Genomic DNA, 22,814 nt, shown 5'->3' on the forward strand with positions numbered 1-22,814 from the left:
TCACCAGCTCCTCCCAGTTCAGGACTTTCTTTTCACATCAAAAAGTCCATCCCACAGGTGGGATTAACAAGCTCTGGGTTTTAACACAATCAGTTTGAAAACCAAGCCAATACAGGGGAATCTTTAATTGCCATTACTATCACAGTAGCCTGCGACACTGACAGGTTATATAGTCAGTATATGTCCGGGGAATTTGAATTCAGGTCATTCTGAACTCTAGGTCATCACTTTCTCTATTATATTGTACTGCCTCTCATATTATAAATATATAAAAGCACATATTTTTGTTAAAATAGTTATATATCTTATGTTGAAAAGAATTCTTTATCTTCTTTAAGGACCAGAAGATTAGAATTAATATAACAAGTGGGCAGCTAGGTGGTGAAGTAGATAGGCCTGAAGTCAAGAAGACTCATCTTCCTGAATTCAAATCTAGCTTCAGACACTTATTAGCTGTTTGACCCTGAGCACTAGTCCCTTTACCCTGTTTGTCTCAGTTTCCTCTTCTGTAAAATGAGCTGGAGAAGGAAATGGCAAACCACTCTGGTATCTTTGCTAAGAAAACCCAACATAGGTTCACAAAGACTCAGAGTTGACTGAAATGACTGAACAACATAAGAGGTAAAAGAAACATGAAAATACACACATAGAAAGAAAATAAGGAACATAAGTGGAAGCTTTAACTTTCAGGGAAATAATGATAATAGAATTTATATAGTGCTTTAAGGTTTACAAAGTACTTCTCATATATTATCTCATTTTATCTCACAGCAACCCTGGGAAGTAGATGCTATTTTACAGATGAGGAAACTGAAGTACAGAGAAGGCAAAGGACTTTCCCAGTGTCATACAACTTAAATATTTGAGACACGAATAAAACTCAGGTCTTCCTGACTCTAAACCTTGCACTCTATGCACCATGTAGCCTGGCTTCATAGGATAAAGTGGTGAAGAACTTCTTGATGGGGATGTTGAAGTCCCTCTACAATCCTTCTCCAAGTCAGATAAAAAAAAAAATCCAATTCCAAATGACCTTTCTCAAAACAGACAAAAACAAGTCTTTATTTTTCATTTTTTTCAAACTGCAGAAGGCACAACTATCACTGGCATGCACGACTTTCCAGAGGTAGCCTTTATCTCTCAATTTGAAAGTGACTTCTCTCCCCTCAAAATTCTCCAGGGGCTCCTAATACTCTTATTTGCATCTACCAGTTTTATAGTTATCTGTGTGAGTTCCACTTATTGTTATCTTGTTCATCCTTCCCTTTTCCAAGAGGACCAGTGGCCTCATGGGGGTGACTTGTGCTGTCTTATGAGTGAATTGGATTGAAGTGAGGCAGAGTTGCATAAAGTCATCAGCCTCACTCTCTCTTCCAGAGTCATGGATGTCCAGTTGCAAGATAAAAATCATGATGATGGGCGATGGCCTGGGATGCAGTGGATGGCCCTGGCGTTTCTGATGTCTGACCAAGCTCTAAGTGCTCCACAGCACCTGCTTCAGCCGCCTTCCTAACAGCTGGAACAAATTATTCTCATCTGCCCATTTCACCGAGGTTAGTCTTCACATACTTGTAGTAGAACTTCCCCTAACTCACTGAGGGGTTTGAGGCTTCAGGTAAAATTGGGTTGAAAGGTGGACCCCCAAAGGTGGAGGGCTGGCCAAGCCCTCACACCAGAGGTGCTAGCCCTTCCTGAATGTCCCACACACCCCGGAATTAGTCTGTAACCCAAGTCCAGGGACCTTTCCACCATACAATGACGCCCTGGAGGCCATTTTCCACTTTGTGTGTAGGGACAGGTGGCTCCCACTGATGCCCTTTCTCTAGATTTCCTGCTTCGTGACACGAAACTCTGGAAAGCAGGGATTCTCTTTTTTTCTCTCTTTCTCTTTTTTATTTTTGTTTACATCATTCATTTCCACAAGATTCTGTGTTACAAATTTTCTCCCCATTTTCCCCTACCCACCACCCCAAACATCGATCCCACTGAATATCCCCTTCCCCAATCTGCTCTCTCCCCTATCTTCCCCCACCCCCTGCCACTTTCCAGTAGGGCACGATGGATCTCTATGCCCCAGTGCCTGTATATCTCATTTCCCAGTTATATGTAAAATAATAATATATATATATATATATTTAAACATTTGATTTTAAAACTTTGAATTCCAGATTCTTTCCCTTCCTCCCTCGTCACCTACCCTTACTGGGAAGATAAGCAATTCAGTATAGGTTGTACATGTGTAGCTATGCAAAACATTTCCATAGTGGATATATTGTAAAAGACTGACTATATTTCCCTCCCTCCTATCCCGCCCCCCACTTGTTCTATTCTCTACTTTGATCCGGTACCTTTCAAAAGTGGGTGCTTCTGACTTCCCTCCCCACCCCCCAGCCTGCCCTCCCTTCCGTCACCCCTCCTCTCATCCCCTTCCTCCCTACTCTCCTGTAGGATGAGATACCCTATTTAGTGTGTATGTCATTAGCAGGGATTCTCTTATTCTTATATTTGCACCCCTGCAACCCCACCACCTCTTAGCACAGTGGAGATAATCAACCTATTGACGGATAGATTCATTTTTTTCAAATCACTGGGGGTCACGAGCCTAGGCCCCTCCCCATTAGTCTCTGACGAATCAGAGACCCAGGCATGCGTGCGCGAGCGTGTCAAAACGTGTTTTCTACTTTGCGGAGGCTCGCTCTCTCCCCTCCCTTCCCCTCCCCCTATTACAGAGGGGCGGCTGCGCAGTGCGACCCGATGATCCTGTTCTGATGTGGGGCGTGGCAGCCCCACGGCGGAAGTGAGGAAGCGGAAGGTCGGTAGTGGACCTCGGAGGGAGAGAGGTGTCTTTGACGGTTGGAGCCAGGGACAGGATGGCCGATGAGGAGGAGGATCCCACTGTGAGTGAGCCGCCCAGCCTTCTCCGGCCTCCCTTCCTCACTTCCTCTCCTCTTCCCCGTAGGAGCGAGTAGCGCCCCCCAGCCGCTTAGGTCGGGAAGCGTGTGCGGGCGGGAGGGTCCTGAGGCCCAAGCCCGGGGCGCCCCGACCCTGGGGCTTGCGGTCGCTTCTCTCTGCCCTGTCCGTTCCCTCTCCACCCAGCTTCCAGGTTACCCCTTCGCCCTCCTTTCACTGTGAAACCGGTTTTGTCTGGGGAGATAAGAATTGAGCTCAGGGACGAGGGATGGACGTCTCGAAATGCCCCCGCAGTCACGGAAGTCTGCAGAACATTGCCCACAAATTTAGCACCGAAAGCCCCGGCAGTCCTAATCTCGGTGTCGTCCGAAAAGCACTGTATTTTTGGAGTTCAGGGATACGGTCCCGATACAGTGATTGTGCCCAAGTCTCTTAACTCCTTTGGGCTTCGTTTCATTCTCTACCATACTTAAACTACTTAGTTTACTTAAACAGCCACCTCCCAATTAAAGCCTTTCTTGATCCCCTGTTAGTGTTTTGCATTTTGTGTCTACATTTTGAACATATATCTATCCCCCATAGAACCTAAATTACTTGAAGGTAGAGACTATTTCATTTTTGCTTTCATATGCCCAGCATCAAACACAGTGCCTAACACTGGTCATATAATGAATGTTTGCTGTTTGATAACTATCCGACAGGATCCAGGTGAAGAAAAAAAGCCTTGTGATTTTAAAAGCCTCAGTGTTTATGCATTATTCAGAGATGATACTAAATGCCGTTTCTGGCTCTAAATCTGTGGGAATCAGGAAGAGCTCTTTTCTGATACTGATTTCCCTCTCTGCCCTTGAAAGACTTACTTAACGTATCAAGGTCTCCATTTCATCCTTTACAAAATGAGATTATTGGACTACATGATTTCTGAGGACTGACAGACCCCTAAAATTGGCATGAAATTTATCCAGATTGCAGAAAATGATATTCAAACTAGAATATCGTAGTTCCAATCACATTGTTTCAAGAGGGACTTCAACAGATGGGAATTCATCTAGATGAAAAAGATAAGAATAGTGAAAGCTTTGGAAGTGTTTGCATAAAATTACGGAAAGGAGCTTACACTTATTTTAAGGATGAAAGAAAGGCTTGCTTAAAAGATCACAGAGTAAATGGCAGAGCCAGGATTCAAACCTGAGTTTTCTGCCTGCCAAGTCCATTGTTTTTTCCAGTACAGCACTGCCATAAAAGAAAAAGTTGAAAGAACTTGGTATGCTTTGCTTAGGGAAAACTAAGGAAAGACATTGATAGCTTTTTTCAATATTTGAAAGGCACCCAAGGGAAAAAAAGCTGTTTTTTTTTTTTTGGGGGGGGGTTGCTGCAGAAGACAAAACAAAATTAATAATTGAAAGTTAAAAGACAGATTTAAAATTTTTTTTCCAAAAGTACATAACTTTGGAGTCAGGAAGACTATATATACTGACTGTAACCATGGGCAGGTGATTTACCCTTAATCCCCCAGCCAATTCTCTCTTCAATAAGTTACATCAGATAAGTTGGTGACCTACTTGAGTAAAAGGGAATCTCTACACCAAGAATTACTTGCACAGATGAAGTCACAGGACCAAATCTTTTATCTCCCCACATTAGCTAATGTACATATATGTTTTATCTGTTTTAGCTATTTACATAACATATGTACATTTTTTTCATTTTTACAAAATATGTTTTCAACTATTCAGCAGGAAAATGAATAGCCCCTATTACATTCTAATCTTTCAACCAATGTTCAAATAGCATCTAGATAAACCATTTGTTCACCTAATTAAGGTCCATTTTTGTTCCAGCATTTTAGGGTTCTCTGTTGTAAAGAGATTTCCGTATGGATTTAGAAATGGTTATTTACATCAATGACCTATTAGGTACCTTCCAATTTTAGTTCATTTTTGAAAATAAGTTTTTATTAAACACTAAAAAAGTCTATCTCAATTCTTAAACTTTTCTAGTTTGAGGAAGATAATGAAGATGTGGGAGGAGGAGCAGATGGTGGACAGGGTAAAAGAAAAAGACTTTTCTCTAAAGAATGTAAGTATTATATTTAGGAGCATTTTGATTATGGATATCATGCATTGAAGATGAACACATATAGGCATTTCCTAAATTTAAAATGGGTTGTGCTTTAAAAGTTACTAGTTTGTTGCTGGGAACAAAAAAGATCTTTCCTTAGAAGTTATGCTATAAATAGTGATTTATAGGTCTCAAACCATCTATAAAAGCCTATTTGACCTTTAATGTACTCCACTAATAGCTTGCTGTGATGCCACATTATTGTATGGAGGTGATCCTCACTTCTTGAAAGCTATGCCAATGAAACTGTGCCAAACTCTGGTAGGTCCTAGCAAACTACAAACCCTTTATGTGCAGGTCTGAAAATAGATCATATGTCTGTTTCTTAAAGACCAGCCCAGGTAAGTTTGGAGAAGCTTATCACCAGATTGTCCACTGGATGATTAATTTTTTCAGCCATAGCAGCTCTCAACTGTTCTTTTGTTTTTTTTTGTTTCTTATGTTCTTTTTTTTTTTTTTGGCCTTTTGGAGGGCAGTTGGGGTTAAGTAACTTGCCCAAGGTTACACGCTAGTTTTTTTGTTTTAAGTGTCTGAGGCCGGAACCGAACTCAGGTCCTCCCGACTCTGGGGCTGGCGCTTTTATTCACTGCACCACCTAGCTGCCCCTCTCAACTGTGTTCTTAATTGTAGAAGGTTTCTAATACACCCACAACAAAATCATAAATTGCCTTGCCCTTATCATACCTCAATGATGGCAACTTAACCATCATTGATAATAATACTTCCATGAGAAAGCATTTAGAATTCATGCTTTGGATATCAGGAGCATACTTCTCCCCTACCCCGACCTTCATGCCTGCTCTGGGACCATGTGAAGATAGCTAAGAACGGCACACATTGGGAAAGGTGTCAGACTGAGGAAGAATTAAGGGGAAAAATCCAGGCAGTAGTAGTGTCTGTGCCAGGGATGGGGAACCTTCAGCCTCCATCCATATTTGGCCTTCTAGGTCCTTGGGTTCAGCCTTTTGATGTGAGTCCAAGTTTTACAGAATAAATCCTTTTATTAAGGGGATTTATTCTGTGAAGTTTGGATTCAATCAAAAGGCTGTACTTGAGGGTCTAGAGGGTCACATGTAACCTTGGGACTGCAGGTTCCCTACCCTGTTTAAGTCAGCAGAGAAGAGAGAGGAATGTCTTTGGATTCCCTTTTGTTTGCCTGTATAATACTTGAAACCAGTACTATAGAAACTAAACAAAACCTATATCTTTATATTGTTTAAAAACAAGTTAGACAGTGTTCTATCTTAATATGGATGACAGACCATACGATGTAAATGGGCACAAACTTCAAATCGTTAGTGGCTGTCTAATCAATGTAGGTGCTCCCTCCAAAGGGGAAGATTGCACCCTATCTGTATACATCATTCTGTGTAACTTTTCTCTATATCCTCCAGTAAAATCTTCCTCAAGGAGAATCCCCCTTTCATTTGGATTCTGATGCTGGCAAATAATCTTGGTGATTTATAATCAAAAGTTTGTCAAACAAAGTTGGCTTTGTTAAACCTTTTCAGCAATTTTGTTCAGTTTTGACATACTTGGGGGAAACTTCTTTGGGGAAAATCTCCAAGGGAGTATTTTGCTCTGCTGAATCAGATGCTTTGAAATAGTCAACAAACAAGCACAGTAGGTTCTTTTATCCTCTACATCAAAGGTGTCAAACTTGCTGCCTTCCCCAAGTTCCAACTAGATTAAAATCTAATTGGGAAGTGGTTAACAAAATAAATAAGTACAGCATAACATAGGTAATGTCAATTGTGGTTTCTAAGTCAATATGCCTGTAGGGAATTAAGTTTGATACCACTAACCTATCAGTTTCGTATTGGAAAGATAAGATCTGCTCCAAAATCCTGATCCTTATTCATACCTTCAATCAAGGATCTCTTCAATATACACATAAATTATTCTTATAAAGATTGTGTAGAGATGGGAAGTAGATGTATGGCTCAGTATTTATGGGTATTTTCTTGACTTCCTTTTTTGGTTATTATAAGTTCCAAGAGTTAATGATAGTTTTATATTTAAGATATCTTGAGAATGGATCCCTCATCACCCTCTGAATTGTGTCATTTACAGCCTAGAACTCCTTTGTGCATATTTGACAGAGTTTAATTGCTTCTCTTTGTTTTCTTTGTGCTGTTTCTACTTCTTTGTGGTAGAGGCTGTAGTCCATTTGTGATGGCTCTGCTGTCACTAATGGGAGAAAGAATTTATTTTAGACATTTTTGCACAGCTAATTTTGTCTTCCTATTTGTTGAATTTCCAATTTCATCCACAGATTCTTTCAAGATGATCTGACCTAGACCTTACATATTTTTCCCCCAGTCTTTCTCACTATTTTATGAGACAGCATTGCTCATAATCTCCTACCATATTCTGTGGAATCTTACAAATAAGCTTCAGTTATAAACCTGTGCTGCCCTTGCCTGCTCTACATAGCGAGATAAAGTGATCTCAGGATGTGTCAGGTTCTAGGCTCCTTTGCTGTTCTTGTGTCAATTGAGTTATGTTAGTTTAACTTGTTCAGGAAATGATGATAGTCAGTGGTGGTACACCTTTATTCATTTTTCTACTTTATAGCATCTGTCGCGTGCTTTGAAAGATCAAGTTGGAATTGAGTCAGTTTCACACCATATCATTTTATCCTTCTGATTCGTGATTTTTTTTTCCTCAGTCAAGTAGGGTGGTGACTGTATGTAAACAGCTGAGTTGGAAATGATTCCCATGTTGGTAGCCAGTTTTTTCCTTTCTGTTAGCATAACAAAAATTAAAATTCTAAAAAAAATTTTGGTGCTCACCATTTCTAGCATTGTCTGGCTGTCTTCCTAAAGAAAGTATTCAAGATATGTTAGTACGAGTTTTCAGTATAGGTTTTGAGCAGCCTTTGACTATATTATTTTCTTACTTTTGAATTGTTTTCCAACATTTTTTCTTTATCTTCTCCTATGCACATCTTCACATTGAAGCTACATGTATAAGCTAATTTAATTTGCAGCACAAATAATCAAGTATCCTATGAAATTATATTTTGTGTTGCTTTTGGTTGCTCTGTAAGATTGACTCTAGCATTTCCTGTATTTGCCTCTACTACAACTTCCTTTTGTGGTGTTTCAGCTTGTTCACTGGACATGATCTCATACTTAAAGAGTACCAGAAAAGAAGTTAATGTTTATAGATGGTCTAAAGATTGATTCTTAGCACCTCCTGCCTTTTTTTCTGACTTTCTGTTGCTGTCACTGAAGAATCAGGAGGAGCTTCCTTAGGACTAAGGGCCATTTAACATTTTTCTTTGTTGTAGCTAAAGAATTCATAGCCAAATTTTACTGTTGAATAGCCTCTCCATACTTAACCAGGCTGGTCCTTGGAAAATAAAAATAAATGGTCTGTTGCTGGGACCATACTTGTAGCCTTCTCAACAGAGTAAAAGCTTACCAAAGCTTGTATTTTGCTGACTTAGTCTTTGAGGCCTTGGAGTCACTTATATACCACAGAGAGCTATCAGAGTAGGCTGTTGTAGAGGAACCAAGTGGATTTGAATCCCAGCTCTACTATTTACTCCCTTTGGTCTGTTTCCTCATCTGTAAACTGAGGATTGAACTAGATGGCTTTGAAGGTCTATTCCACCTATAAATCCTATGGGATTATATTAATAAGCACATGATATGGAACTTGTAAGGCACTTTGTTTGGAGTGCCTACATATTCTAGTAAAAGGCTGTATGTAGTCAAATAAATTTATTGCTATTTTATTTTTTCACAGTAAGGTGTATGATGTATGGCTTTGGTGATGACCAAAATCCTTACACTGAATCAGTGGATATACTGGAAGACCTTGTCATCGAATTCATCACTGAAATGGTAGAGTATTTTTAATAATTGATTGGCTAATTATTTGAAAAATGAATCTGAAATGTTGAGTTTTAAATGGGACTAAAACTCCATACAGTAGAAGTTTTTGAAGGGCCACTATTGCAAGTCAGTAATAAAGCATCAAAGAAAGGAGTGTAATCTAAGGAACTTCTGAAAATTTTAGTTTAGTTTAGAGAATTGTGTATAGCCAGTCAATAAATATGATAGAACAGAGCTAAAAGCTGTTTTTACATAAGCATCTTTTTTACCCCGCCATCTTGAAACCCCTGATGCTCATTCACAGAACCTTCTTAGTGCCAGGGTTCTTCACCTTTACTCTTTCCTGGACTCCTCTGTCAGTTTGGAGAAGCCTATTCTCAGAATCACGTTTTAAAATAATTGAAGGAAATGCTAAATTGCAATTAAAGGTTAGTGGAAATACAAATGCATTTTTTTTTCTTTCCAAGTTCATAGCCTCCCTGAAGTTCTCCATAAATCTCCTTGGGGATCCCTGAACCCCAGATTTAAAATCCCTGTTCCACTGATTTATCAGAGACAGTGTGACAAAATTTGAAAAGCATTTAAAGTCAAGAATTGTGGGCTCAAGTCCCATTTTTTGACACTTGCTATATGACACTGGGTAAGTCACTTAATTTGTGCCTCAGTTTTCTTGTCTATACAATGGGCATAATGATATTAGTGTTATCTGTCTCACAGGATTGCTGTGAAGAAAGTGCTTTACAAACATGAGAGGAGTTTTATTTATAGATTAGATCATTTTAACACCTTACATTTCTATTGGGTTTTACAGTCTGTAAAGCAATTTTATAAACATTATCTCATTTTATTTACACATTAGCCTATTTATACAGGTTACTGTATAAATAATACATTTATACAAGTATTAATATTATATGACATGTAGTTCTTGTAAGGTTTTAAAAATGCTTTGTTTCTTGTCTCATTTGAGCCTCATAAACAGTGTTATGGATTCTACAAATATTATTCCCATTTTGCAGATAAGGAAACAGGTTTTGGTTAAGTGGCTTAGCCACGGTCATACAACCACTTTGTTAGATACAGGATTCAAATCCAGATTTCTACTTGAAGAGATGTTCAGTACTCTTTCTACTACACCATGAATGTAAAGGACAATATTCAGAAAGCATAGAGCTTTAAAAATATTCTATACTAAAGTGGTCCATTTCCTCCTTAAATGGTGAAAGTGGGAAAGCTATGCTTATGTTTACCACTGTTTTTTCATTAGCTCAGTATTTAAAGAGACATAAAGGTACTGAATCTATTTCCTTCTTTTTCTTTTTTAGAAATTGGAAATTATATTCCTCCCAAACCCCTTAGCCCCCCAAAAAAGATTAGAAACCTGCAACAACTGGGTGGGGTATGGAGAATGAAAAATATAAAATAGAAAGAATTTAGGAAGGAAGGAGAAAACAGCTAATCTGGAGAGAAACAAATGAAGTAACATTAAAAATAATAGTTGATGATCAACAGCCCCCAAGTAGACAACTTTTTCTCTTATCCACCTATATTATGGATTGAAAGTGCTGGTCTGATCTCTTTCAGGTTGTATCCTAACAACCTACGAAATGATCAAGGTTTGGATAAAGTTTTTTAAATGATTCCTTTTTTTAGAAGCAAGTTCTGTCTGATTGTGGGACATAGATGGAAAAAATGAAATGATAAAGGAAAATTTTTCAAGTAATTGAACTTATGTTTCTTCATATCTTTATGATAGACTCACAAAGCAATGTCTATTGGACGACAAGGCCGAGTTCAGGTTGAAGATATTGTCTTCTTGATTCGAAAGGACCCAAGGAAGTTTGCCAGAGTTAAAGACTTGCTTACTATGAATGAAGAACTGAAACGGGCTAGAAAAGCATTTGATGAAGCGAACTATGGATCCTGACACCTTTTATGTTCTCCAAAGTTCCCTTATCATTTAGGACAAGTGTGTTTGTACTAGACGTACACATTTTTCACCTTGCCAAAAATGAAAGGTCCTGACATAATTTAAGTACTTCTTACAGTTACCTTATTACCTGCATCCAGTTGACCCTATAAATGGGAAATGGAACAACACTTCATTGCAGCCTTTACTTTGACTTTGTGGATTCTGAAAGTGGAATTTAGGTATTGAATTGCCTGCCTCTCTTTGTTATACTTGAAATTGCTCATTGGTTTTAACAACAGCATGGAAGAAGCTAAGATACTCTGCAAACCATGCAAACCATCCTGTCTTTTTGAGGTGATAAAGACAATTTAAACTAAGTATTTATGTTCTGGGTCTCCTTTTTGCCTCTGAAGTTTTATATTATAGCATTTTGATATGTGAAATCTAAATATTAGCCTTTTTGGTTTTGCGATTCATAAAACATTTCCTGACTGCTTTCAACCTCTCAGACAAACAATGGTTTTTTGGATTGCCATGCTTTGTGTTGGGTTATTCTTAAAAAGAAAGTCAATTTCTCTTAAGGAAAAACAGGAAAAGGGTTCCATATTCTTTTGCATAAAGATTAGCTTCTTAGCATAAGATTAAATTTCTTAAAAGAATGTTTTCTTTCACTGTATATCAAAAGCAGTTTTTTCTTTTTCTTTTTTTTTTTTTTTGCCTTTTGGAGGGCAGTTGGGGTTAAGTAACTAGCAGTTTTTTTCTTAGTGAAAGTTTCTGTTCCATTTCAAAACTCAACAAGGAAAGAAGATAATTTGAGAGCTTTTTTCGGTTCTGATTAAAAACCTTTTGGGCCTAATAGACTAATTGTTTGAGTTTTAGGAGAGCTGATCTCCACAGAAAGAATTTTAAGTTCTGAGACTTTTAAAGGAGTATAAATGCAGGCACTCTGAATTTGAGTAAAAATGACAGTACTTTAAAATTTGTTTTAAGAATTTACTTTGTTCTTAGTGGAAATATCTGCCAGTATCCACACACATGTGACTGTAGGTGCTGCTGTTGTAGCTCAGGATGTGAAGTTTTGTGTGTATTTAACCATAATGTGTTAAATTATTCCTGTATTTAGTTTAATATTATTAGAATTGAAAAAACGAGGGAATCCTTGAAAAATCCTTTTTGTATGAAGCTACACTTTTATGTGCTGGTTGTGAACAGTATAAATCAATATTTGGGAAATTCTGCCATCCTAATTTTTTATATTAAGAACAAAATCATCTATAAAAATTAAGGAAGGTAATGGTTGAAATCCATTGTATGATATTTGATTCTTCTGTGTTATTGGTGTATTCCTGGGAATATATTCTATCTTCAAGAAGTTTCTTGTTTTTTTCCTTAGCCCCTCACTATATTAATCATCATTATAATGATAGCTTACACCTATATAGCACTATACAATTCTGAAACACTTTAACAGATACCTTATTGTATTCTCCAACCATTCTGTGAGGTAGGCAGTAGAGGGCTTATTGTTCCTTTGTTACAAATAAAGAGACTGAGAATTAGGCCAAGGGATTAGACTGAGGTCACACCATGTCTCAGCAGAACTGGGAAATTAGAACCCTGTCCGACTCCAAATTCAATTCTATTTCCATTTTCTGTGCTGAATTGATCAGTACCTCTCAAGGAAGGAATTTACTCATTTTGGTGCTTATGTCCCTACTGGAGATATAAATGGTATGTAGTAGGCACTTAATGAATGTTTACTGATATGAACTTAAATATACATAGCTAAGTTTTCCACAAGTTTCTCCATGCATTTTAAATTTAATACTCCAAGCAAGAAGATTATACATAATGAATCATAAATGCTGTGGTATTTGCACTCTTGTTCATCAGGAATTATTCTAAGAAGTTGAAGCAAGCATACTATAGTAGGTCATATTTACTTAAGATCTTACATAAGTTAACAAAAGTGCTTTCCTTTACAATAAACTTTCTAAACTAGGTAGTATTTTCCTTATTTTGTAAGTGAGGAAGTTGAGACCCAGATCACACACCTGGGTAATGTCAGAACCAGGATTCAAATCCAGGTTTTTTGATTTCCAGGTCCAATGTAATATTCATGACACCATATGTTATAGACTGTAAGCCTCTTGAGGGTAGGAACTGTCATTTTTGTCCCTAATTTGTATCACTAATGACAGGTAAACAAGGGGTGCTTAATAAATACTTACAGATAGCTTTTGATGCAGTGATTTTCCTGGCCACATGAGGCAAAGTGGTATGTATCATTTGACATGTAAAAGATGATGCTTCTTGAACCTAACTCCTTTTAAAAAAGACCATTTTTGAATGTGATTTTGCTGTTCAGCTACTCTACTGAAATTATCTTCCGGGATACTAGATAATATAAAGCACCACCAATCTACTACTATTTAAGCTTCCTTTGAGGATTGAATTTTGATGACATAAGGATGAGGTGGCTCATTTTTATCTTACAGTTTCAGGTTTTCTATCTTATAGGAACTGCAACTTTTTTCTAAGGTAGTTTTTATTATTATTATATATTTTTTTTTGCTTTTTGGAGGGGGGAAGGCAGGGCAGTTGGGGTTAAGTGACTTGCCCAAGGTCACATGGCTAGTTTTTGTGTTAAGTGTTTGAGGTCAAATTTGAACTCGGGTCCTCCTGTCTCCAGGGCTGGTGCTCTATTTACAGCGCCACCTAGCCACCCCTAAGGTAGTTTTTAAATAAAAATGACATCTCTTTGTAGCAATTTTCAAAATACCTTCATGTGAGGTAGGAAGCACAAGTATTACTATCTAAATTTTATAGGTGAAGAAACAGATGAAATGACTTGGCTTACTAAGGACGTGTAGTGAAAGAATTGGGACTTGGTCTCAGGTCTTTTAAATTCAAGCCTAAGACCTTTTATCACACCTCCCATATACCAATCTACTTCAAAATAAGCTTTGATGCCTCTTTTATATCAGCTATTTCTGGATATGATCCCAACCTACCCCAGAATTGACAAGCCAAAACAATGGTGACTGCACCTGGAAAAAGTACTGCTATATTCTTATTTATTTCTTAGTAATAAGCACATTCATTGGGAAAGGTAGGCAAGGCAGTACAAAAGGCTAATATCACCTACATTATGCTGTCCTTTTTTAAAATTAAAGAACAGAAATCCCCATTCAAACAGCAATTGTATTTTGAATTAGATAGGATTCCATCTTGAAAACAGGCAGTGTGCCAATGCTGCCAATTTTAAAGTTATAGGGCAGAATTTAATTATATAACTATGTTAGAATTTATCATTTAGAAATGACCCTTCACACAGGTTTTAAAATCTAATACTTGTCTTTTAATTATTTCTCGGTTTTAATGATTAATTCTAAGATTGATTCTTCCTCCTATACAAAAAAATTTCAGGTGATAGTGAAAGCTTAAAACAGTAAATGTATGGACTTCATTGCCTTATGCAATACAATTATTAATGTTTCTTTTTAAATTTAGAAACTTGAAAGAAATTACGGATTTCAGTGCAGAGTGTGCTTAGAGGATAGAAGACAAAATTCAAGGGAAGAATTGTAAGCAGCATCCTAGAGCTCCCAAAGACTCCACAACCTTATTTCTTTAAGGACCTTAACCACTAATTTCTGTCTGGAAAGGTCTGGTGGTGATCATTGGAGCTGAACTCCGAAATGGGGTCACTAAACTGTGGAAAAGAATCCCTGCCGGCTGCATATTGATTTAGGAAACCATGTTTTATTGTATTTTTATTCCATTATAAATATTTCCCAATTATATTTTAATCTGGTTTGGGCTGTACTCAGGAGTGTTAAGCTGAATGTAACCCTTGGGCCTTAATTCCTCTGATTAGATGATCAGGGCATTATAACAAATTTATTTACTACTTTACTACTATTTCATTTTAAGGCAGTTTCTAAAAGCTATCTCCCTGGAGTCTACAGAATTCATAAGTGGTATACAAGTAAATGTCTGGTTTCCATTTCAAAGGACACTGGAAATGATGACATGTGAAATTAATCAGCTTGAGTAACAAATTGTATTATGCCATGCTTAAATAGAGTTAGCCTGGGATAGTGGGCTTGGCATTGAAAGACAATTTGTTGCAACTTTAAACACCAGTTTTCTCATCTGTAAGTTCTCATATTACTTGTTTTGACCACATGACAGACGTGTTTGTTGTTCAGTTGTGTACAACTCTGTGACCCCATTTGGGGTTTTCTTGGGAAAGATGAGTGGTTTGCCATTTCCTTCTCCAACTAATTTTACAAATGAGGAAACAGACAAACAGCATCAAAGTGGCATGGCCAAGGTCACACAGCTAGTAAGTGTCTGAGGCCAGATTTGAGCTCAGGGACATGAATCTTCCTGTCTATAGAACTGTCACTCTATTTACTGTTCCACCTAGTTGGCCTAGTGGGGTGTGTGTGTGTGTAAAAATACTTTTAAAACCATAATATGCTATGTAAGTGTAAACTAGAAATGATTTTTTAAAATTTAGCAATTTCTTTTACTCTCCAACTATGTATGTATTGGGAAAAAATAAAGATCCTTTCACTATGACAATTTGATCAAAGAAATTCTGAACTTGTAGCATGTAACTTATTTAAATGTTAGCACAAGACTCATATTTGAAGAATTTCAAGGTTAAATTTTCTTCTGAATTCTCAAGTAACTGATTTCTGTATTTTTCTCAGCACCTGGAATTTGTATAGGTTATAATTACACGGAAAACTGTCTGAGATTGTCTTTCAGCCCTTAATATGTTCTTTCTTTAGAGAAGTAACACAAAGCGTGTCTTCTCATTGCACATAGGGGAAAAAAACAACTTTTCATTAGGAAAGTCTACCTAGAAAGTGGCAACTACCAGTACTGAATGCCAGCAGTAGAGTAATTTTGAGCTGAAAGGGACCTCAGAGCTCTGGCTTTTTATGTCAACACTAAATCGTAGTCTCTCTGTCTCTGTCTGTCTGTCTATCTGTCTGTCTCTCATAGTTCGATAATTCTATTGCCAATTTAGCCATCCAGATCTCTGGTTTTTATAAAGTAGTACACACTTTATTTATTAGGACATCTTTTTTACACTGATTCAGGTCTTTGCCAGCTTTTCTTTAATTGACTTTTTAATCTTTAATGTCAAAGTTTTTATCAACATCTTTTATATCACCTTTATTCCAAATATTTTCTTTCTTTCCTTACATAGAGAGGTATATCCTGTAAAAAAGAATAAAAGAAAAACAAGTGGTTCATCAAACTAACCAATTTATCAACTATATCTGAGTACATGCAATGCCCTTCTTCCATAGCTTCCTTCCTCTGTAAAGAAGGAAAAGAGATTCAGTTTTCTCATCTCTTTTCATCAGATTCCTCTGTTAGTCTCTGAGGTGGTCAGGGTTGCCTTTGAAATGAGATGTGACAACCATAATACTAAGTTTAAATGTCCACTAGTTAACAGTTTAAATCATTAGTAGTGACTCTATAAACTATTGACATGATAATACTTGTATCTTCAAATTATGTAATCCAAGTCCTATGCCTTCGAGTGACTCACTACCTTTTGAATGACTTGTTGATATTGTGGCAATTAGTAGGAAAGACAAGCTGATATAATCTTAGTCAAATTAGGTTGATATGGAAGAAAGTGAGATCATCAGTTCAATTAAGATGATCTTGCACAAATCTGATATTGCATTAAAAAACAATATCTTACCAAGACATTTAAAAGTATCTGTGGCCACCCACAAGCCAGGTAACTTGTCCTATTTTTTAATCTGTCATGAAGTATAATAGTCCCATACAGTTCCTTCTGGTTAGACACTTAGCGCAAAATCTCTGCCTTATTCATTCAGTGAATTTTTATCAACAAATATTTGAGTGTCTGTGTCAAGCATTATACAGTAGGAGTTTTAACAATGAAATAACAGTTATTAATCTTTAGGAGTTTACAATTTGGTAGGAGAGATTAAATATATATATATGTATACATATGTGTATATATATATGTATATATATATACACATAGACACAAATAACTAGAATAAAAAACAGTATTGATAAGGCTTCCTTCATCTCTAATTTTAGCCTGTTCAGAATGTCACATGTTATCCAAATTAAAATCAGGCAATCTCATGAATAACTGTCCAACTATTTTTTCTAGGCAATATTAAGATAGTGACTGTAGCTACTCATTGAGAACCTATGTGAAGGGTGGCTCCTTGGTGAGCTGCACTGATAATAGGTTGGTATATATGCCGCCTCCTCTGGGGCCAGTCCTATAACCAGGCACTCATGCTTACAGTTTGGTTCCCAAAGTACAGCTGTGACTGCTACTCTCCTCAGAATTGCAAGGGTTGTGGGTGTCTAGTAGAATAGCTAATAGCCCCCACCAGTATGCTTCCCGTTGACATTCATTAGCTATGCTTCAATTAGTTGTTGTTTTTTTTTTTAAAGCAATTGGGGTTAAGTAACTTGCTCAAGGTTACATGGCCAGTTATTATTTCTGGGTGTGGTGCTGAGTATCTGAGCCCGGATTTGATCCAGGTCATCCCTACACTGGAGCCAATGCTCTTACTCGCTGAGCCACCTGGCCACCCCTAAGCTTCAATTAGTTTTTACAAAAGGGCATATACTAAGGTGGTAAGAACAATTGGCACAAAACATCTCCCTCAAGGTTTGAGGCACTCTCTCCCATAAGTACACACATATCAATGGGAGAGTGGGTTCTTACTATGGAGAACACATGTGCCTAGAGAGCAAACTCACAAATTTTGGTGTCTAGAAGTCCTTTCTTGAGTCATGTCTGGCATTCCTTTCTAGTGCAAGGAGTCCTGTCCTTGAATGCTTCCTCCTTTGGGTGGCTAAATTTTTGTACCTGTCTGTCTCAGAATTTGTTCATGTTTTCCTCAGTGTTTCCCTGTGTGTTCTTAGTTTGGTGCATTTTTTCCTACTTTCAATAACAAGGTCAGTGGAAGGAGGGGTGGTGCATATATGTGAGACATGCTTCTTTGCTCACTATGTTCACTTCCTGATGGTCTCTGGTACATACAGGCACATGGATCTGCTTCCTCAAGGCACTTGTCAGCCTGGAGTTCACTACTTGACCGGCCTCACTGCAGAACTTTCTCAATTTAAAGTCCCCAGGGTCTTGGTTAGTGTGTTTAGTTAGCCAATCATATTCTTCTGGACACAGCTAAGGAGGAGTTTGCCCCTATCAAAGGAATTCAGGGGTAAAAACAATGTCGTATATACATTTTTTAGAACCTAATCATGTCTGTTACTCAACAGATTGATTGAGGTGAGAGTGTCAAGTCCCCTCCCTTACACTAGGTAATGTGTCTTTTCTTCTGTGAATATTTTAATATAGGGGTGTGTAGCGGCAAGCACCCCAAGCGTCCTCAGGGTTTGCTGCCAATACAGGTTCTTAGATCTGCTTTGTTAAAGGAAAGCAACTCAAAATGGGTTAACAAGCTTACTTTAATCAGTCAGATATGTATTGTTTACCTCGTTCAGGGGAAAAGGTCAGCACCCCGAACTTCAAAGTACACAGACAGAATTATCAAGACAGAAACAGATCTAGTAGACAGATTTCAAACTGTCCAACCATTACATCCATACCCAGTCAACATCTGGGTTTCAACATCTGGGTTTTTTCAAAGCCGGGGGGCCTCTGGACAACGGCTTCCCAGAATCCATATCAAATTACAGAACACTTCTCAAAGTGAGCCCCCAAAACAAAGCTACACATCAGAGCTTATATAGCCTTCTCCCGACTCAGAGAATGTAACAACCTTTTGGACCCACTGGCCAATCAAAAAGTTATCTACTGAAAAACAAGCCTCCCACCCCAGGCTTCAGGTGCACTTTAGCCTAGGGGCAGGGAAGATCTTCTAAATTTACATTTCCATTACAGGGTGTTCAAGGAGCACTAGCGCCTCTGGTGTGAGGGCTGTTGTGGTGCCATTGCAATATTTACAGTGCCCATGATCATGATAAAGACTGTGACTGTAAGTACTGCATGACCATTCAATCGAAAAATATACCAAACTCTCCAGATAGAGGATAGAAGTGAAGCATTTATTTAGACACCAGAAAACCGAATCCCAAAACCAGTAAGCCAATTCCATCATAGTACCAAAGATATTTAGAAGCCATAATAACACTGAGAGTCAGAGCATCCTTCAGCCCTCCCAGAAACCAATACAAGATTGATATCTACTCACAAGCCTATCTGACTCCTTGCCTGAACATCCTCTTTCCCTCTGACTCCCAGCTTCCTGTGGGCTCTGCTGCCCCCTTCTGCAAATTCCCTCCATCACAAGCTCCATATGACTACATTCAGCCTATTAGCAGGCAGAGTTTACTTTCAAAGCAGGGGCAGGGTCTTCAAACTCCCCCCTAGGTCTATTAAGGGGCAGGGAACATCTCCAAATTCCCATTCTCATTACATCTGTTCAGGGCTGCTCATCTACCTTTGCTGTCTACCTGGCACTCAGCTCTCCCCTGTGGTATAATCTCCTTGACAGGCTAAACCAAGTTGAGGGTAACTGATGGGCCTTAAACCCATTGGTGAATTAGGGGGATGTCTACCCCAAGGATGTGAAGACTCCCCCCCAGCAGAATGGGTGGATGAGAACAATTTGTTCCAATGGTTATGAAGGTAGCTCCACCAGATCTGAGGTGCTTAGAGCTTGGTCAGACATCAAAGAGCCAAGGTCATCTACTGCATCCCAGCCCATCGCCAGCTGACCTGATTTTGTCTTGCCACTCAACTTTGATAACTCTAGAAGTGTTAGTAAGGCTAAACAACTTTGTGCAACCCTGCTTTACTTAAATCCAGTTCACCCACACAGTCAAAACATCATACTTGTCACAAAGGATGAACAACAATTTTAATGCAACATTAAGTCGTGTGCTCTGCCTGTAGTTTCTAATAATGTTGCTATTAGGGAATAAAGTTAGAGGACTGTTTTCTTCCCTGACTTAGAATTGATAAAAAATACTAAATGAAACATGGTTGACTCTGGCCCCACTGCCTCAGGGTTAGGCCCGTTGTATTCACACTCACCACTTTCTTCTCAGGTACTTTGAGGGAGTTGGGGAATTCTCTTCTCTCTTTCATCAGCTTGAGTCGCCACTATCTTTATTCTTTTTCATCACTTATCACTGGGTAGCTTTTACAAAGGGATATTTCATTTACAGATATAAGAACAAGCATACACACATTATTTCCCCAATACCTTGTAAGGGTTATGGGATTTAAAGATCTTCCATACCCCGTTGGACTTGCTGACATAGCAGGAAGGGGCGGAGCAAGAGGAAGTGGAAGCCAAGCTAGCGTTCCTGCTGGTGGCTGGCAGTGGTGGCGGCGACCCGGCAGCAGCAGCAGAGGCAGCGGCAGCGCAAAGCCCTTTTTGACTTAGCCAGAATTTCTGCTAAGGACTCCTGCTGAGGACTGCCAGGGGCCAGAGCTGCTGGGAGCGCGCTTCCCGGACGCTGGGTGGTTGCTGTGAGTGGGGAGAGGAGGACCTTTGCCTGAGGTAGCCTGTTCTGTTTTAAAGGCTTGAAAGTGTGGGTGCTTTCTACTTTATCTACCTGTGCCAATGTCATAACTACTCTGATGGCTTTCACTTTCTGGTTTTGGGACTCAGTCTTTTGGTATCTTAATAAATTTTCTAGTTTATTCCCCCATAGGGCAAGCATGATGTATTTTGTGATGGATAATTATATCAGCATATCTGTAATCTCCATAGGCATTGTGAATATGGCATTGCTGATACATACCTCCAAGCTATAGTACCTCCCTTTACCACCTCAGTGTCTGGATTTGAATTAGGTTCGCAACTTAGCTTAGTTCCTACATAGCATTGTTCCCACCAAGTTCATGTCCGACTAGGCTGGAGTCCTAGACCATTGCTCCTCAGGGTATTAATGTTGGGCTGGATGCAACACCTAGCTTTGATTCCTAGACTCCCACGTCCCCATGGTTCAACAGAAAAGAACAAATGAAAAATCAAAGGATGCAGGCCCATTTCTTGGGGCCCATAGGGCCTGAGGCTTAAGGGAAGGGACTTATAATTTTCATACTCCCCCTTACAACATGACTCTCTCACCACAGCCTGTTAATGGTGCCACTATGCTCCCTCAGATATAAATGCAGCTAAAGCCATGGCTAGTGCTGATGGGAACCTTGAAAGATATCAGCAGTTCTGGCTGTACAGCTGGATTCTCAATCATGTAGTAGGGCAAACACTTGCAAAATGCCCAATTCTTCTCCAATCACTATGATTCTTTCAGAATCAACTTCCTAGCACCTTCCACATGGATGATGCCATCTTAGCAAACTAATGAGATATCAAGAAAAATGATTATTTTTCTATTAATAACCAATTATCGAATTAACATTGAGGTTTTTTCTTTCAGTTTCCTCATCCAGGGACCAGCTCTTTCAGGTCATTCACTCAGTCTCTGAGGGTCATTGCTGATAGGTGAGATTGTTCAGATCCTTGGGTACATGCTTCTTGATCTTGGGTAGACCCCCACCAAACTAGAAGACCTAGGCAAGTTTTTGCCCCAAGGAATTGAGTCCTTTGTCCTTGGAACCCTCCATTAGAATTTAGGGTGATCCAGCTTATGAAGTATAAAACCAACCAGAGTGGTCTGGGTACAGATGGATTCTTTCATCCAGATTACTGGAGGTAGCTGAGTTTCATGATGAAGTCACATTCTTAGGAGGAGCTGAAGACTGTTAGACCACCTCCTCATTAATATGTCTACCCCCTTATTAATGGTTCACCACTCAAGGTTGATTTTCACCTGTCAAGGGCACCTCCTTTTCCAAAGTTATTTTAAGCATTCGGGGATCTCCATGGATTTGTCTTTGGTTCCTGAGAGGGACTAGTGATCATTAATTTATTGATTATTTGCTAGCCTAATTAAGAAACTGATCATTAATTACTCAGAAACTCTTTCAGACTTTTCATTCATAACAATATGTACATATTCCATAGCCCCATGACATGAGAAAATAAGCCCTATTACATAAGAAAAAATGAATGTTTAGAGTTCGATTATGTAGATAAATTGATATCTTCCCTGGGAAAGGATTAAAGTTGCTGACTTCTTCACTAGATCTCAGTTCATACTTTCTTCCTTTTTTTGTAGGGCAATTGGGGTTGTGACTTGCCCAAGGTCACACAGCTAGTTTTTTTGTGTTAAGTGTCTGAGGCCCAATTTGAACCCAGGTGCTCCTGATTCCAGGGCTGGTGCTCTGTTCACTGTGCCACCTAGCCACCCTGCTTTCTTCCTTTCTTGAAGTGACCTGAAGAAGTTTTCTTATTTAGCACTGTTTTTAATATTTCTTCTTATAAGATTCCTTCTGGTTTATTTCAGGGCTGTGAATTACTATTTTTTTTAAAGCAATTGGGGTTAAGTAACTTGCTCAAGGTTACATGGCCAGTTATTTCTGGCTGTGGTGCTGAGTACCTGAGCCCAGATTTGATCCCCAGGTCATCCCGACACTGGGGCTGGTGCTCTTACTTGCTGAGCCACCTGGCTGCCCCTGTGAATTTTAATTTTAATTTGTGAAATTAAACTTAAATTATTTGAGTTTGTTCACAACTGGATACTGATCATTAAGTGTCTACTTCAGAAAAAAAGTACTAGACCCACAAGGGATATTAATGATATAGATTATGATAAGAATAATATTCTATATAGATATAGATATAATATAAAGAATAATATTATGATATAGATATATATTGTAAGAACATTATATCCAACACATTATAATTCTATATTATATTAAATTAGTTACATAATAATATTAATATGTTAGATAGCAATATACTTATATAATAGTTATAGAGATGATAATATTAGCTAATATTTACTATATACAATGAAATTATATTCTCCCTCAAGTTAATAACTGTACTGTTTCCTGTGGAACTCCCCATGCATATTTTATAATATACTGAATTACACATTGGGTACTCAAT

At 38.4% G+C, this 22,814-nt stretch overlaps 1 protein-coding gene across 1 annotated transcript; it reads left to right on the top strand.

The window, feature by feature from the left end:
- Window positions 1-2,744: 2,744 nt before the first annotated feature.
- Window positions 2,745-11,165, top strand: TAF13 (TATA-box binding protein associated factor 13). The gene is made up of 4 exons (XM_069090457.1): window positions 2,745-2,897; window positions 4,911-4,989; window positions 8,788-8,885; window positions 10,633-11,165. The coding sequence occupies exons 1-4, from the start codon at window positions 2,871-2,873 to the stop codon at window positions 10,801-10,803; spliced, it is 375 nt and encodes a 124-aa protein (XP_068946558.1). The 5' UTR covers window positions 2,745-2,870; the 3' UTR covers window positions 10,804-11,165.
- The last annotated feature ends 11,649 nt before the right edge of the window (window positions 11,166-22,814 follow it).

This window comes from Petaurus breviceps, unplaced genomic scaffold, assembly GCF_028583685.1.
Source record: "Petaurus breviceps papuanus isolate PSGF00001 unplaced genomic scaffold, PetGlider_PUasm1.0 186, whole genome shotgun sequence".
In the NCBI taxonomy this organism is placed as follows: Eukaryota; Metazoa; Chordata; class Mammalia; order Diprotodontia; family Petauridae; genus Petaurus; species Petaurus breviceps.

Coding starts and splice junctions, on each gene's coding strand:
- TAF13 (XM_069090457.1), top strand. CDS start 2,871: ATGGCCGATGAGGAGGAGGATCCCACT. Junction 4,990..8,787: donor AAGACTTTTCTCTAAAGAAT/GTAAGTATTATA, acceptor ATTTTTTCACAG/TAAGGTGTATGATGTATGGC. Junction 8,886..10,632: donor TCGAATTCATCACTGAAATG/GTAGAGTATTTT, acceptor TCTTTATGATAG/ACTCACAAAGCAATGTCTAT.